At 37.4% G+C, this 14113-nt stretch overlaps 1 protein-coding gene across 1 annotated transcript in view; it reads right to left on the reverse strand.

Moving 5' to 3' along the window:
• The window catches only part of puf (ubiquitinyl hydrolase 1 puf), an 88908-nt gene extending 74966 nt beyond the window's left edge, over nucleotides 1–13942 (reverse strand). Inside the window, exons 1-6 of the mRNA XM_071594451.1 lie at nucleotides 13776–13942; nucleotides 13183–13279; nucleotides 12302–13095; nucleotides 10648–10919; nucleotides 10334–10552; nucleotides 1115–1342 (exon numbers count right to left, since the gene is read on the reverse strand). Coding sequence (XP_071450552.1) covers nucleotides 1115–1342; nucleotides 10334–10552; nucleotides 10648–10919; nucleotides 12302–13095; nucleotides 13183–13279; nucleotides 13776–13818 — 1653 coding nt within the window. The 5' untranslated portion in view covers nucleotides 13819–13942. The remainder of the gene's footprint in view (nucleotides 1–1114; nucleotides 1343–10333; nucleotides 10553–10647; nucleotides 10920–12301; nucleotides 13096–13182; nucleotides 13280–13775) is intronic.
• Nucleotides 13943–14113: the final 171 nt, after the last annotated feature.

Here is a 14113-nt window from a genome sequence, read left to right on the forward strand (position 1 = left end):
TTCTCAAAACCAGACAAGAATGGATCCTTAAAAATGATTGGATGCAGGTTCAATTGGAAGAAGTGAAATTATCGATTTACTCTTTCTACCAGATTAACAACGCTATAAAAATTGTCATTTCCTTGCACTGAAAACCAACAAGGGCAAGAAAACCTTCCATCAGATACAAATGCCAAAGGAAACTAATACATGGAATAGTGAATGAATTCCAGGAATGTCAAACCAACAAAATGCTTGGTGACAAAGCACCCAAACCGACAGCATGAGCTTGATGGCGATCTAAGAAAGAATGATAGGGCATCCAGTGAATCAGTAGTTAGTTCTTCTCCAAACTTGCCAGATCAACTTCTGCATTTTTCTAGAGTAATGCTTCACTCATATTTGGCCACTTTTTGAACCAATTAACCAAGGTAAATGCAAATGTTGCCAATGTCACTATAAAACTGCTTGTCGTATTGTGACACAAACTGATTCTAAAGGAAAAAATGAAAGTCAGAAATATTTCCTGTGCTAAAGGGTGCATGATTGACTCCAGTCTCAGCAATTGAGGGCATGCCCCCATGAGCAGCCTCCCCAGCCAGCAGCGGTTGTCAAAGTAGGGAGGGAAGAAGAAGAGAAGGGAACAGAGTGCTATGGCCAATGTCGTCTGCCCTGAAGGTAACACACAGTACTGTAGTGACCACTGTGCTGAGTTCAATCAGCCACTGCACAGGTGAGTATCAACCAAAAACGTGCAGGTATGCCACTCAAACACATTAGCCAAATTATAATTTTTCCAGGTTTCTGCCCAACAATACTAAAATTTCCAGATTCAACCAGTTAGAAAAAATTCCCTCAGTTTCCCAGGTCACTGAGCACCCCAAATGAGCTAGGCTAGATAAATTTAAGTACTTTTGGCTCATCATGATTCCAATGCTTATAAGTCTCAGCCAATCACCATCGAGAAAACTTTCCACTTCACTCTTATCTCCATAAACCAAAATTCCACTTTGAAAGGACTACAGAAAAATTCTAATGAAATACATGAATGTGTCCTTTGGTTGGAAGTTCAAAAATAATTAATCATAATCAATCTAGACCAAAAAACAAAAGTGGGCAATATATTGGAGTGTACCTGTTCATCCTCCGAATTGCTGGCTTCCACACTGACACTGTTCTCACTGCTGCTAGTTTCGGCCTGTGCATCCATGACACCCCTAGCCTCCCTCGTGCCACAGTTGCCATGAGGCATGGGCATGCCACCCATCATGGGCTGCGGCCTCAAACCACCCCTTCCACCACCACTGCAAGTCCCCCCACTTGTCCAGATGAATTTGATGAGGGCTGATGCCAAGTAGAGGCTCTGAGGAAAAATAATAAGAAACAGGAAAAGTAAGTGACATATTTTCAGCTAGTGATTGCCTCTCCCAACATCTTCCTCAAAAGGGGACATCCCTGAGTAATTTTCCCCAGGCACAAAACTCATCTACAACTGCCATCAGGGAGTGGTAGTCATGTGGGTAGAGTGCTGTTCTACGAACTGGAGAACTGGAGAACTGGAGAACCTGGGTTTGATTACTATGCATGCCTCCCTGAGCACCCTTGGCTTCACCTAAGCTTAGTGATTTTTTAAGAGCCAGATCTTCCAGGGAAACCATAGGCAATACAGGGAAAGGAACTGGCCTCTCTCATTACCTTGATGTGTGAATTTCACATGCCGTCAGGCTTAGCATAGAGTGAACTCTACCCTCACCTATCAAACCAACCTTAAGGTGGATAACCGTGGTAATCTACCATCACCCTGCAAGATGTCACATGGGCATACGACATAATGGGGCAAGAGCAATTAATTAAGAGGAATTTGAGATCAGATCAAGAAAAGGGATGTAATATAACCAAATCTCAAAGCCATTCTTTCATTGAATCTCAAATCTACTTCCTTCGCACTTAATTTTAAATATGCACTCATTCCCATTTTATTTAGGGTTTCCCTTGAATTTCAATTCATTTTCTTATTTTCTATTATAACTTAAATCCATAAGTATATTTTCATTTTTCTCCAAAGCAAATTTACAGTTTAAGTATGTCATAAATAATTTAAGTTTTACTGATTGCACTCTAAACAGTATTCATGTGTGATGTACAATTCTGAGCACTCTGAAATACAATACATATTTCATTCTATACTATATGGTTTCACTCTGTGAAACTATTTGATATCCATATTAAAAATACTAAATCTTTTAATATTAACACATACTTTATAGCTTGACAATGCATGACATACCTGTTGTACATATAGTGATACTACCCAGCCAGATATGATTATGGTAGAATATTGTGTAATCAAATTCTAATGCTCAATGGAAACAGCTGGGTGCAGAGGTATTCACAATATTTTGAGCACGATTTCATACAATCAGAGTGAGCATGTTGGTTTTTGCTCATAGGAACTCCAAACCAAACTTTATGATCACCACTCCAAGATAAGCTAAAATTCATCCCCAGAGTTTTTAAATATAATAAATAACTTATATCATGTCAAGTTGATGAGAGGGAAGTTGAGTAAGGATATTAAGAAAAGACTTGTAAAAACTTTGATATGGAGCATAGCTATGTGCGGTGCGGAAACGTGGTCATTAAAGCAGGAGGATAGATGTAGATTGCAGGCTTTTGAAATGTGGGTTTGGAGAAGAATGGAGAAGGTGAAATGGACAGAGAAGAGAACAAATGAGGAAGTACTTGGTATTGTGGGCGAAGAGAGGTGTTTGTTGGGAGCAATCCTATGGAGGCAGGAAAAGTGGATGAAGGGGGTATTGACCGGCAGCGGGATGTTGAAGACTGTAATTGAGGGGAGAATGTTAGGCAAACGAGGAAAGGGAAGGAACAGGATGGGGATGTTGGACGGGATGAAGGGAGGAAGAAAGTACTCAGAGATGAAGAGGGGTCTGATGTAGACTAGGATATTGGATTTTGTATTTTGTTAGGAGTCACAAAATATTTATTTAGTAGCTGGGTCCATCCAAAAACCTACCTTAACCGGTAGATTACCTAATAATAATCATATTATGTCACAACATTGACTTTGTGAGGCCTTAGTGAGCTATTTTCGAACAAAGGTTCCAAATTATTTAAATACAATTACAAAAATTTTCTGGCACAGGAATTCAGTATTAAACTTTAGAATACTCTCCTATATGGATGACCTCTCCAATTGTTATCACTTTCAGTTGAAATTTAATGAAGACTAAATTGAGACATGAAACTATCATCTGCCATTGTGACATGTTGTCTTTTCCTAAGTGCAGCATGTACACAAACTTCAAAACGGGAATCCAAAGACTCAATTTCATTTATGCATTCAAAATCGGATCTTTCGTAGATTCAACTGGATATTACATTCTTGGAATACTCATTCCATCCCTCATCATGACATTTTCAAAACAAATATTATTTTATTTATGAGTAGTTTCCATGATTGTGTGTACTGCTCTCTACAGAAGACAGTGCTCCCATTACAGGAAGGCTGAATATTTATACAAAGGTGAGCATCAAAATGATATTTTCTACAAGGACAATCACCAGCCATTTTGATAACGCATCAGGGGTCGAATTTCCTTGGCTAAACACTGCATTCCTGTTTGGCAACCATTTATCATTTAATTCGAAGCATTCCACTAAGGCCTTCAAATGTCTTCAGTTTCTGAATTTGTAAAAGGAAACTATGGCAATCTTCCAACGAAAGATATGATGACATTTTTTGAGGAAAATGCCTCTTATGAAATTTTCAGGATCATCTTCTAGTTAAAATGAACATTTTACACATTTAATTTGACCTCATGTAAACAAACAAATGCTGCTATCTTTGTCACAAAATTTCACCTTGCCTTACAACACAGGCAGGAGTATTCTAACGATCCTGACATTGAAATGTTTTGAATAGAATTGGAAACAAGCATATCTGTTGATGATGCCTTATAACAGCCTAAAATAATAATTTCCTTCATTTTCATTCATTGATACTAAGTAGGCAAGTATGCTCTTTAGGTTCATTTAATTTTTTCGAGAGATAAAACAGAACAAAACAGTATTAATAAACTATCTTCTTCACTGTTGGGGAAGAAATGCCTGCACTTATTACTGGAGAGGAAATATGCACTTACAAAGATGAGATGACAGCAGAAGGCCCACATGAGGTGAGGGTCAACACTAGGCTGATTCCCAAGGGTCAACCTTTAGGCTTGCTTGTGTTTACTTTAGAACCCATATGGTCGGCTTCCAAAATAGGCAACTGATGGAATAGGACTACTCACCCCTTACTTTTAGCGAATAACAAGAAAGGTATGTAATTTTTGGTGGATATTACCCTCTCATACACACATATTATCCTCTTCATCTCATTAGTTTGACCTTTGTTTCTCAAAGAGACAAACAACAGACCAAATAAATCATTTCTTTCAGATTCAGAAGATTAAAAGTATTAGTATTCAGCCTGAAATATTATACATTCATTGCATATTCTAAATATGCATTGCAAATTGAAAACTACTGGATAATAATTGTCAATTCCCAATTTATAAGCTTTTTTTTGGGTAATCCACCAGCTAAGGTAGGTTTTTGTAAGGACACATCTCCTAAATAAATATTTTGTGACTCCTAACAAAACACAAAATCCAGTATCCTACGCTACATCAGACCCCTCTTCATATCTGAGTACTTTCTTACTCCCTTCATCCGATCCAACATCCCTATCTAGTTCATTCCCTTTCCTCGTTTGCCTAACAAGCTCCCCTCTATTACAGTCTGCAACATCCCACTGCTGGTCAATACACCCTTCATCCACTTTTCCTGCCTCCAGAGGATTTCTCCCAACAAACCCCTCTCTTCGCCCACCATACCAAGTACTTCCTCAATTGTTTTCCTCTCTGTCCATTTCACCTTCTCCATTCTTCTCCACACCCACATTTCAAAAGCCTCCAATCTACGTCTATCCTCCTGCTTCAATGACCACGTTTCCGTACCATACATAGCTACGCTCGATATCAAAGTTTTTACAAGTCTTTTCTTAATATCCTTACTCAACGTCCCTGTAATCAACTCCCTCCTCGTGGTGAAATCCTCTTTGCCTAGCACAATTCTTCTCCTTACGTTCCTACTACTTAGACCGTGTTGGTCCAAAACACTTCCAAGATATGTAAACTGTTCTACTTGCTCTAGTTTTTGCCCTCTTATTTTAATGTTTGGCTTAACCTTTCTCTTTCTAGAAAATTGCATAACCTTTGTTTTATTAATATTGATTCTCATCCCATACCTGTTGCACTGAATTTCCAATTCACTCAGCAATGCTTGCAACCCCTTGGCTGGCTGACACACTAAAGCTTAGTCATCAGCAAACCTAACTGATTTTAGGAATTCCTCACCCACTTTCATTCCTACCTCCCGTTCTTCCCATGCCTCTTTAATCATTTCCTCTACATACAGGTTGAACGGCAAAGGTGATAAAGGGCAACCCTGCCTTACACCTCTTCCTAACACTTCCTTGAAGTCACTTTGGAAATATTAAAAACATTGAATTCACAAGTCTGAACAAAATTAAACATTACAAAGATGTTAGGTATACTTTCAGGTGCATGTGTATGTTAGTTGGTAGTTTGAGTGTTTGCATGTGCGTGGGGTGTAAGTGTTTCGCCATGAATTATGCCATATTTTTTTGTGGATGCATGAATTTGTGGTTTCTGCATGCGTTTTTTTTTCTTTTCTAAATTACGGGTGGTGTGCTAACACCCCCCGCCACACGCCCTTGCGGCGGCTTGAGGGGTATTAAGTAGATGTAGAACACTGCCCATCCGGACTCCCCATTCGCCATTCGCACCTGAGCAGTCTGAGACATGTACAGGTTGCAGATTAGCCTCCTTTCCCTCCAATCAATTCCTATTTTCTGCAATATACTCATTAGTTTTTCCCAATTCACTCTATCAAATGCTTTTTCAAAATCTACGAAACAGGCAAATACCTCCTGGTCATGTTCTATATTCCTCTCGATTAATAATCTCATTACTGTAATGGCATCACGCGTACCTCTCCCCTTCCTACACCCAAACTGATCATCCCCTAAGTAATCATTTACCCTACTCTCTATCCTTTTGTTTATGAGCCTGAGAACAACTTTAGCTGCGTGGGATATCAAACTTATTGTCCTGTAGTCCTCACATGACGTGGCCTTTACCTTTTTCGGAATAGGAACTAAAACTGATCTCACAGTCTTCCGGCCAGATTACTTCCTCATAGATACTACGAATGAGCCCATATAGCCTCTTCCTCCCACATTTTCCTAAGCATTTTAATAGCTCCGCGGGAATGTTTTCCACCCCCACGGCCTTATTTAGTTTCAGATCCCTTAATGCCCTTTCTATCTCATCGTCTAGTATGCCTGGACCTAAGCTGTCTTCCTCTACGTTATATTAGACGCATTGTCGACAAAAGTGACTCGAAGGTCAAGGAACGTTGTTACCACGCTCTTGTAAGGCCTCATTTAGAATACGCATGCAGCGTGTGGGATCCGAGTGAAAAAGGTCTCATTCGGGAAATTGAGAAGGTTCAACGCCGGGCAGCCTGTTTTGTAAAAAATTCCTACGATAAAACGCAAAGCGTTACCGAAATGCTCATGGATTTGGGGTGGGAATCATTGGCTGAGAGACGATTCAATGCAAGATTGAAATTATTAAATAAATTTAGATCCGCATGTTTCAGCACCGAGGTCTCGCAAATTATTCGTACTCCTACATACATTAGTCGCTTGGATCATGCATATAAAATTCGGGAAATAGATGCCAGAACTAGCCGACTCAAGGACTCCTTCTTCCCACAGACAATACGGGATAGCAACTGCAGGGTTATAGATAGCAAAAATTCCACTTGCCACCCTCAGCGTCTAAAAAATAATAAGTTGTATTTAAATGCATGCTCTTCCACTAACCTTATGTGTTTTGTTATAATAACCCATTCTTTCCGAATGACCTCATTCGTGTTCTGTTCATCTGGTTTTAAGTTTCCCTTTCAATCCCTCGTCCCTCTCCGCGGGGGCAAATTCCTGCTACCTGCAACGTTGGGTCGCATTCCCTGCCTTTTACAGACTCTTTGGGGGTAGATTGTTTCGTGGTGCATTTTCATGTGGTGTTTCAATTTCTTGCTTGTTGTGTCCTGGCTTCCGTGTTGTAGGATGGCTTTCGTGCTGCATCATGGGGTGCAGTTTTTTAGTTGTTTTGCGGTATATGTGTTTGCATGAGTATTGGATGAAGGGATTTTTGCATGAGTGTGTGTGCTGCTGTGGGTGTAATTTTCCGTGTTGTTTTTTTGCATGTGGTATTTTTCCTTTTTACGGTTGGTGACCTAACACCCCCCGCCACACGCCCTTGCGGCGGCTTGCGGGGTATTATGTAGATGTATATTCTTTTTCAATTTCTAACTTTGCTGGTCAAAGTTCTTTACTATATAGTTCTTCCATATATTCCTTCCATCTCTCTCGGATCTTTCTTGTGTCAACTATTATCTTACCCTCCTTATCTCTAACTGCTATCATTGAACTTCCTTTCTTACTTCCCGATAAAGATTTAACTTTACCTGTACAGCGCACCAATTTCACCCTTCCTCAACAAACTTGGACCTAAGCTATCATCCTCTCCGTCATGTTCCTTTTCTATGTCTAACTTTGTTGGTTTATGTTCTTTACTATACAAAGCTTGTCCAGGCATTAATTGTCACCCAAAAGAACATTCTTATAACTGATTTCTACCCTTGCACCTACTGAATCATCATGGAGTACAAAGCAGTTGTTGAGAACAAACACAGTGTAATTGAACAGTTCCACGAAGGACAATGATTAAGTGCACACATGGAGTGGGTACATGAGCAGATCAGTCCAGTTTTTATAGGGAGGATGAATACAAAAGTTAAGCTGCCTTAATGTCTACCTGACCGGGACACACACATTTTTTTCTCAAGGGCTTTTGAAATAACTCATCCCTACTGAGTGAGTGCACATCTACACATATACAGACACAGAAATATGCAAGAGACTTCCGTGCATATGAAAGCACAATGTAAGAAGCAACTATTTAGTTTCATATATCATTGAGGTTTTGGGTCTGCATCTTTGGCAGACATTACTTCTATCACTGGCAAGTGCTTCATCTAACATCCATTACCACAACTGTCTTAGCTGATTAATTACGTTGCAGAGATTCAGAGATGGAGATACATATTTGCATATTTCTCTAACGAAGGTTGGCTTAAAATAATTTGAAAGCATTTATTCTCCCATTTTTGGTGGAAAAATACTGGGATTTGGTTGGAATGCATGACTGAATATCATTAAAATTCTGAAGAAAAACTTCAAAAATAGAAAACTGAATTCAGGATAATAATTTATGTTTGCATTTTCAAGATAACTCTACTTGAAAATATTAAAGCATTACAGCACCTTGGGTCACCAATTTTAAAGGTCGATTACAATTTTAAAAGTTTGGATCAAAATCTTGGATTTCACTAGAGTAGGAGAAATAAGCTGAAAGATCATGTAATAGCACATCAAACAGCTCCGTCTAATGCATCACACAGGCTACTTCCCAGCATTCCTAGAACCCTATTGTATTTTCCTATCACTGCAATGATTTTTCAGTTTTTAGTAAAGCTTAAAAATTACATTTTTAATCCTTCATTGAAACAACTTGAAAACACTCTATAGGAGCTACATTTTTTCAATGCAGTCAAAAAAAGGTTATGAATCTATCCTTCAAGTTCTTCCTAAAATGTAGGTAATTTCCCATAATCAAGAAGCATTAAATCGTGTAATTAAGTATTTATGTACATCGTATGAGTACATTGAACAACCAGCTTAAAATGGTAAATATTAAATGGGAGGATGCAAAACCAGAACTTTACTGAAGATAACTGTTGAATGCTAAGAAGTAATTTCTCTCGTGTAGCTTAACATTACAGAACATAGACCCAAGCGGTTAAACGTAGACAGTAAAATGGCTGAATGACCAAATTATATCATTCTTAATACTTTTTCAAACATTTTGCTTAAGACAAAACATACAACATAAAACCTAAAATCTTTTCAATAATGGTTACGACCAATGCTACTTCAGTGGCATAAACTAACATGCGAGTGCATACCAACAAACTGAATACACCTATATTTAATTAGGAATGTTGATTGGAGACAATTACTTTATGGTAAGTTTTTGTGAACATGTACACCAACAGATATAATTGGTGAAAGAATTGAATGCAAACTCTATGCCAGCACATTTGAAGTATATAGGTAAATGTGAATGTATTATAAGCATAAACTGAAAGGACACCGATTGTTTCCTGATTTTTTTTCTTTTTGCAATTATCCATTTTTTTAATGAAAGAGAGAACATACTTTTCCACAGAATTTATTGGCCATGGAGTGTTACACCGTGATACAGTGAAACGCATCATTCCCAATAAATTCTGTGGAAAAGTAACCTCTCTCTTTCATTTGACAATTGGATATACAAAACTTCCACCAAGTAAAGCCTGATCCTAAGAGGTTTATTTTTGCAATTAATTTATGAACACTTTTTTTACTGAATTTCACTGGTTAATGCATTATTATTAAGTATTTTTTCAATTTAGAACATAACTAAAAATTCATGTATTAAATTATAAAACATTTAGCTAGTATAGTGGAATACAATATTTTCTGCTATGATTACAAACTGTATTCAGGAAATATTTTCATTATTAATATCCAGGAGTCAACTTTTCTTTAAGTGCTGGCATAATATGATACCGGTTAGGTTTATTGCCGAGGTGTCCGCATTAATCTTAAAAAAATGAACTTTTTTTTGATTTGATTACGTTCTACACGTGATCCTGAAGGCTCCCAAACCAGGGTCTCTAATTATTGTGTTGACTTGGTTCGTTTATAACAATTTCTAATGGATAGTAATGCATTCATGACTACACTAGGGCATGTCTTCATAAATAGGGCAGAAGATTCTGAAAAGGTCAAAGGGCATGGAGTGTACTTCAAGGGGGATATACATCTGATTAGCTCAAATTCAAAAAGAAGTTATTCAAATTATACTTATTGGTGTTAAAACGCTAACAGTACCTTTAATTAAAAATAGCAATTTTCCACAAAAATAAAATTTAATGCGACCGGTTTCAATGTTACTACATCATCATCAGTGATGATGTAGTAACATTGAAACCGGTCGCATTAAATTTTATTTTTGTGGAAAATTGCTATTTTTAATTAATCATGATATTCCACCATATCACGCCTGAAACGTCTCTTTTTATTTGCTAACAGTACCTGTTCAGTATGATCTTTGGGTTCCATTTTACAAAGTAATCCATAAAGATGAAGGACAGGGCCAGCCTCCAAATTTTTAATGAGTGGAGGTAACAAGTCGTGTACTTGTTTGCTGCAATGCTTAAGTTGAGAAGCTTGCCATATAATATCAATGTGGTCATCCATGATTTTTCCTTCCATAGCCAGAAAACTCAGAATAATGTGGCTCTGCTTTATAACCTAGTAAAAAAATAATGATATAACATTAAAATGAAGGAAAGATGACACATCTCAGAATAAACAACGGAAAAAATCAAAAAGCAACCACAAATTACCTCAACATGAAGATTCGGTCCAAAGATATGTGAAATAATTTGATTTTCAATCAGCCAATTGGCCAAGTTTTGTCCCACATTCTCTACTTCTATAATACTATCATTGTTGCACATTTCATTGAATAAATTAATGTTACTATTGATTTGTGCTATTCCAGTCAACCTCATGGTCAGTGTTGGGCTGGTGAAGTACTTAAATGCCAAATCGAGACCATCTCTGTCAAATGTCAGGGGAGATTCTAAAGGATCCTTCACCGCACTCCACATGAAATCTGAAAGTGAACATCAAGACAACGGATTCTATGAGAGGAAGGAGGCAAGATGACACTCCAAAACATTGACACGAAAAACATCAACCATAACCAACAAAATTACATCATATAGCAAATTCCCAATTTTCTCTGCCAGTGAGTGGTGTGAAAATTTTAGGCAATGAAATTTTTGGATGATGCTGAGAGTGGGAAAAATAAGAGATAAAGAGAACATTCAAATTAAAAATTTGCACTCATACCAAAAACATTGCTGTAAAACCACATGTATATAATTGATGTAACTTGATTTTGTAAAAAAAATAGTTTGTGAAAATAAAAACAATGAAAATATTTACAGTGAAAAAAAGATGCACAGCATTACACTCTACATGAAGAACCATCTCCCACCCTGATATATTTTTGTTTCATTCTTTCTGTAGCTGAAGACAATCAGGACTACTGGGCCATCAATCCTTAAAGAAACTGACATTTATAAAGTACTTCACTAAAACATATTTTGGTGAATTACTGACTGCATACATATTGGTAATTGGCAGACTTTGATTCTTCCTACAAAAATCTCCTAAGAATTCTTTCCACATTTACTACACATTTCCCAAAGGGCTTTAAAAAATACTTTCCCAGAGAATTACATTGTTTCCTTGATTATTTTGTTCAAGAAATAAATGGGAAACTATATTGGGGACTAAAAATTTTGAAATCCATGCTGAAGTTTACAAAAATAAGTCACTAAGAGCCATTACATGATGAAACAGTTGTATGCATCACATGATAGAATGTCTGCTACCAAAGTAACAAAAAAATAAAAATGTTCCCAATTTGGTACACTTAAACCATCCAGATTAGGAATTAATTCCACATCAGTCAATCACATCTCATTTCATGAAAATGAAAAGCAATTTAGATGCACATGAAAAAGGTGATTGTTTAGCTCGTGGCATAATTATGGAGAAGAAGAAACCAACAGTGATTAATCGTGAATATTTATTTTTATCCAATATTTGTTTATTCAAAGGTGTTAAGGTGAAATTTCCTGACTGACATACTTCAAAGTTTTCCATATTTACTGATCCTGTTCCCTTTCTCTAGACTGAAGTTACATTCTAATTAAACATCTCAACAAATGAATGGGGCACGAACATGAACTTTTGGAGAAGGTGCAGACAACGGAAGGCAAAGCTAAATAATACAATAATATACATGAATTATTGTGATTAATGACCACACGGGGTATGGAACTCATTTTGGCTCATTTCATTTTTTACTGAAAAGGGATGTCCATAAATGTATCATATTTCTTGGGATATCAAGAAAAGCGGCTATGAGGATTGTTCAAGGAACCACAATAATCGATATCATTTGGGCAACAACATGATACACACCTGCCATGGTTTTTATGCCTGGTAGCCTGAGATCTTTGTCAACAAGACAACACATGTAACGCAGCACTTTGGAACGAAGAGGAACAAACAGCTGGACGATGGATCGAAAATTAAGCCACAGTTTTAGGTTGCATATGACAGCCATCATCGTGTGCGCCAGGTTCACGGGAAGGTTCTCCGGATTGCGCCCCTCAAAGCAGAAAGTCATTGCGCGGACACCACCACTCTTACAAAACAAGCACACATTTCTCAGCAAATACACTGGAATCTCGGGGTCGTGTAGGTCGCAGAAAGCACTTAAATTCGCGGCTTCCTGCTGAGACAACTCGTCCACTTTAGATTGCACACTGTGTTTATAAGCTACGTACAGGGGGAAGTTTAGGAGGAAAATTTTGGAGAGGAACTGAAAAAGTTTTTCACGTTCCTCCATCCCCCATACTTCCGAGAGATCTTCAGAATCGTCGGCAGAGAGACGGCCTTCGCAAGTGGAGGACCTCTCTCTGTGAGCAATGCCTTCCCCTCTTTCTTCTTTGACTTCCACTGACGGGTTTTCCTTAGCACTGACTTTGTCAACTTCAGCAACTTTGTAGGGTCCTGTTGTGACCGTCTGGGGCCCCTGCGTATCAGTGGCATTTTTCTGGTTGTTTTCAGGCCCATTGTTCAAGTTAAGGTGACAATGCACCAAATCTTGATGGAGTTCTCTCAACTGACTAACTGCAAGGCATATTATGCTTTGAATGACCAGATTAAACCGCTCAAAATTCTTCACATCGCGGAAACAACACATGCATTGCCTGCGGGAAAAAGCCCTTCCTTAATATCTTTGTCAAAAAGGTGTGAAAATTGTGCACATGTAGAATAAATATAAATAATTTCTTTACCTCTGAGACCAAGACTGCAAATAATTAAAAACAACTTCAAATTCACTTTTATTTATAATCGGCCTTTCATTTATTTCTTTAGACACTCTCTCTGCATCTGTACAAACAAACACGAAACATTACTTTCCATAAAATATGCAACACATTAACCACGCATAGTCAAACTATAGTAACATATAACTAGTGAAACAGTTATAAATACATACCAAAAGTTCCAAGTTATCTTTCGATACCTAAGTATTTACGAAGTTGAAAGGTACATTGGCACTCTTGGCAAAACAAAATAATGGCATCAAAATATATATTAGATATTGCACGCTTCGTAATTTAATAATCTGCGCTAAGTTATTTCGATGACAGAAACATAAACAACATATAATATACGTTTAGCAATGATACACGGAGTCTAAACAAAACTCTCTAAGTCATGCTAAACTGAGTTAACGTAAATACTCTCCTATCACCTTTTATTTTTCTTAAAGTAAGAAAATTTACTTTAGGTCACGATTTTCCTTTATAGCAATTTGTAAAAATGCATGTAATATCATTTAACTTAATTGTAAACTTAATATAAAAACTTAAACATTGCTTACACGACTGCAGTAGGTCCACAAAATCAGCGCATACATCGCACATCTTCAATTAAAGTTGTAGTAAACCTCCCATTACTCCATAAAATGAAGTTAGGAGTCCATATTATCCTTATTATTCACCGTAAGTGGCTTATAAAGGATACATGGATTGTGATCGAAAGCTTCTCATTTCCATTGAGTCCTCCCGCCATATTGCATTGTGTCTGCTTCCCATGACTACTTAGAAACATTTGACGCATTAATTTTCGTACGGATCGAACGATTTAAATGAAGGCGGAAACTGGTTTTGTAAAAAGTGCATTATTCCACGTATTTTCCTAAATGGTTCTTACCTTATA

The sequence above is a fragment of the Hetaerina americana genome, unplaced genomic scaffold, assembly GCF_022747635.1.
Source record: "Hetaerina americana unplaced genomic scaffold, ioHetAmer1.1.p SCAF_61, whole genome shotgun sequence".
In the NCBI taxonomy this organism is placed as follows: Eukaryota; Metazoa; Arthropoda; class Insecta; order Odonata; family Calopterygidae; genus Hetaerina; species Hetaerina americana.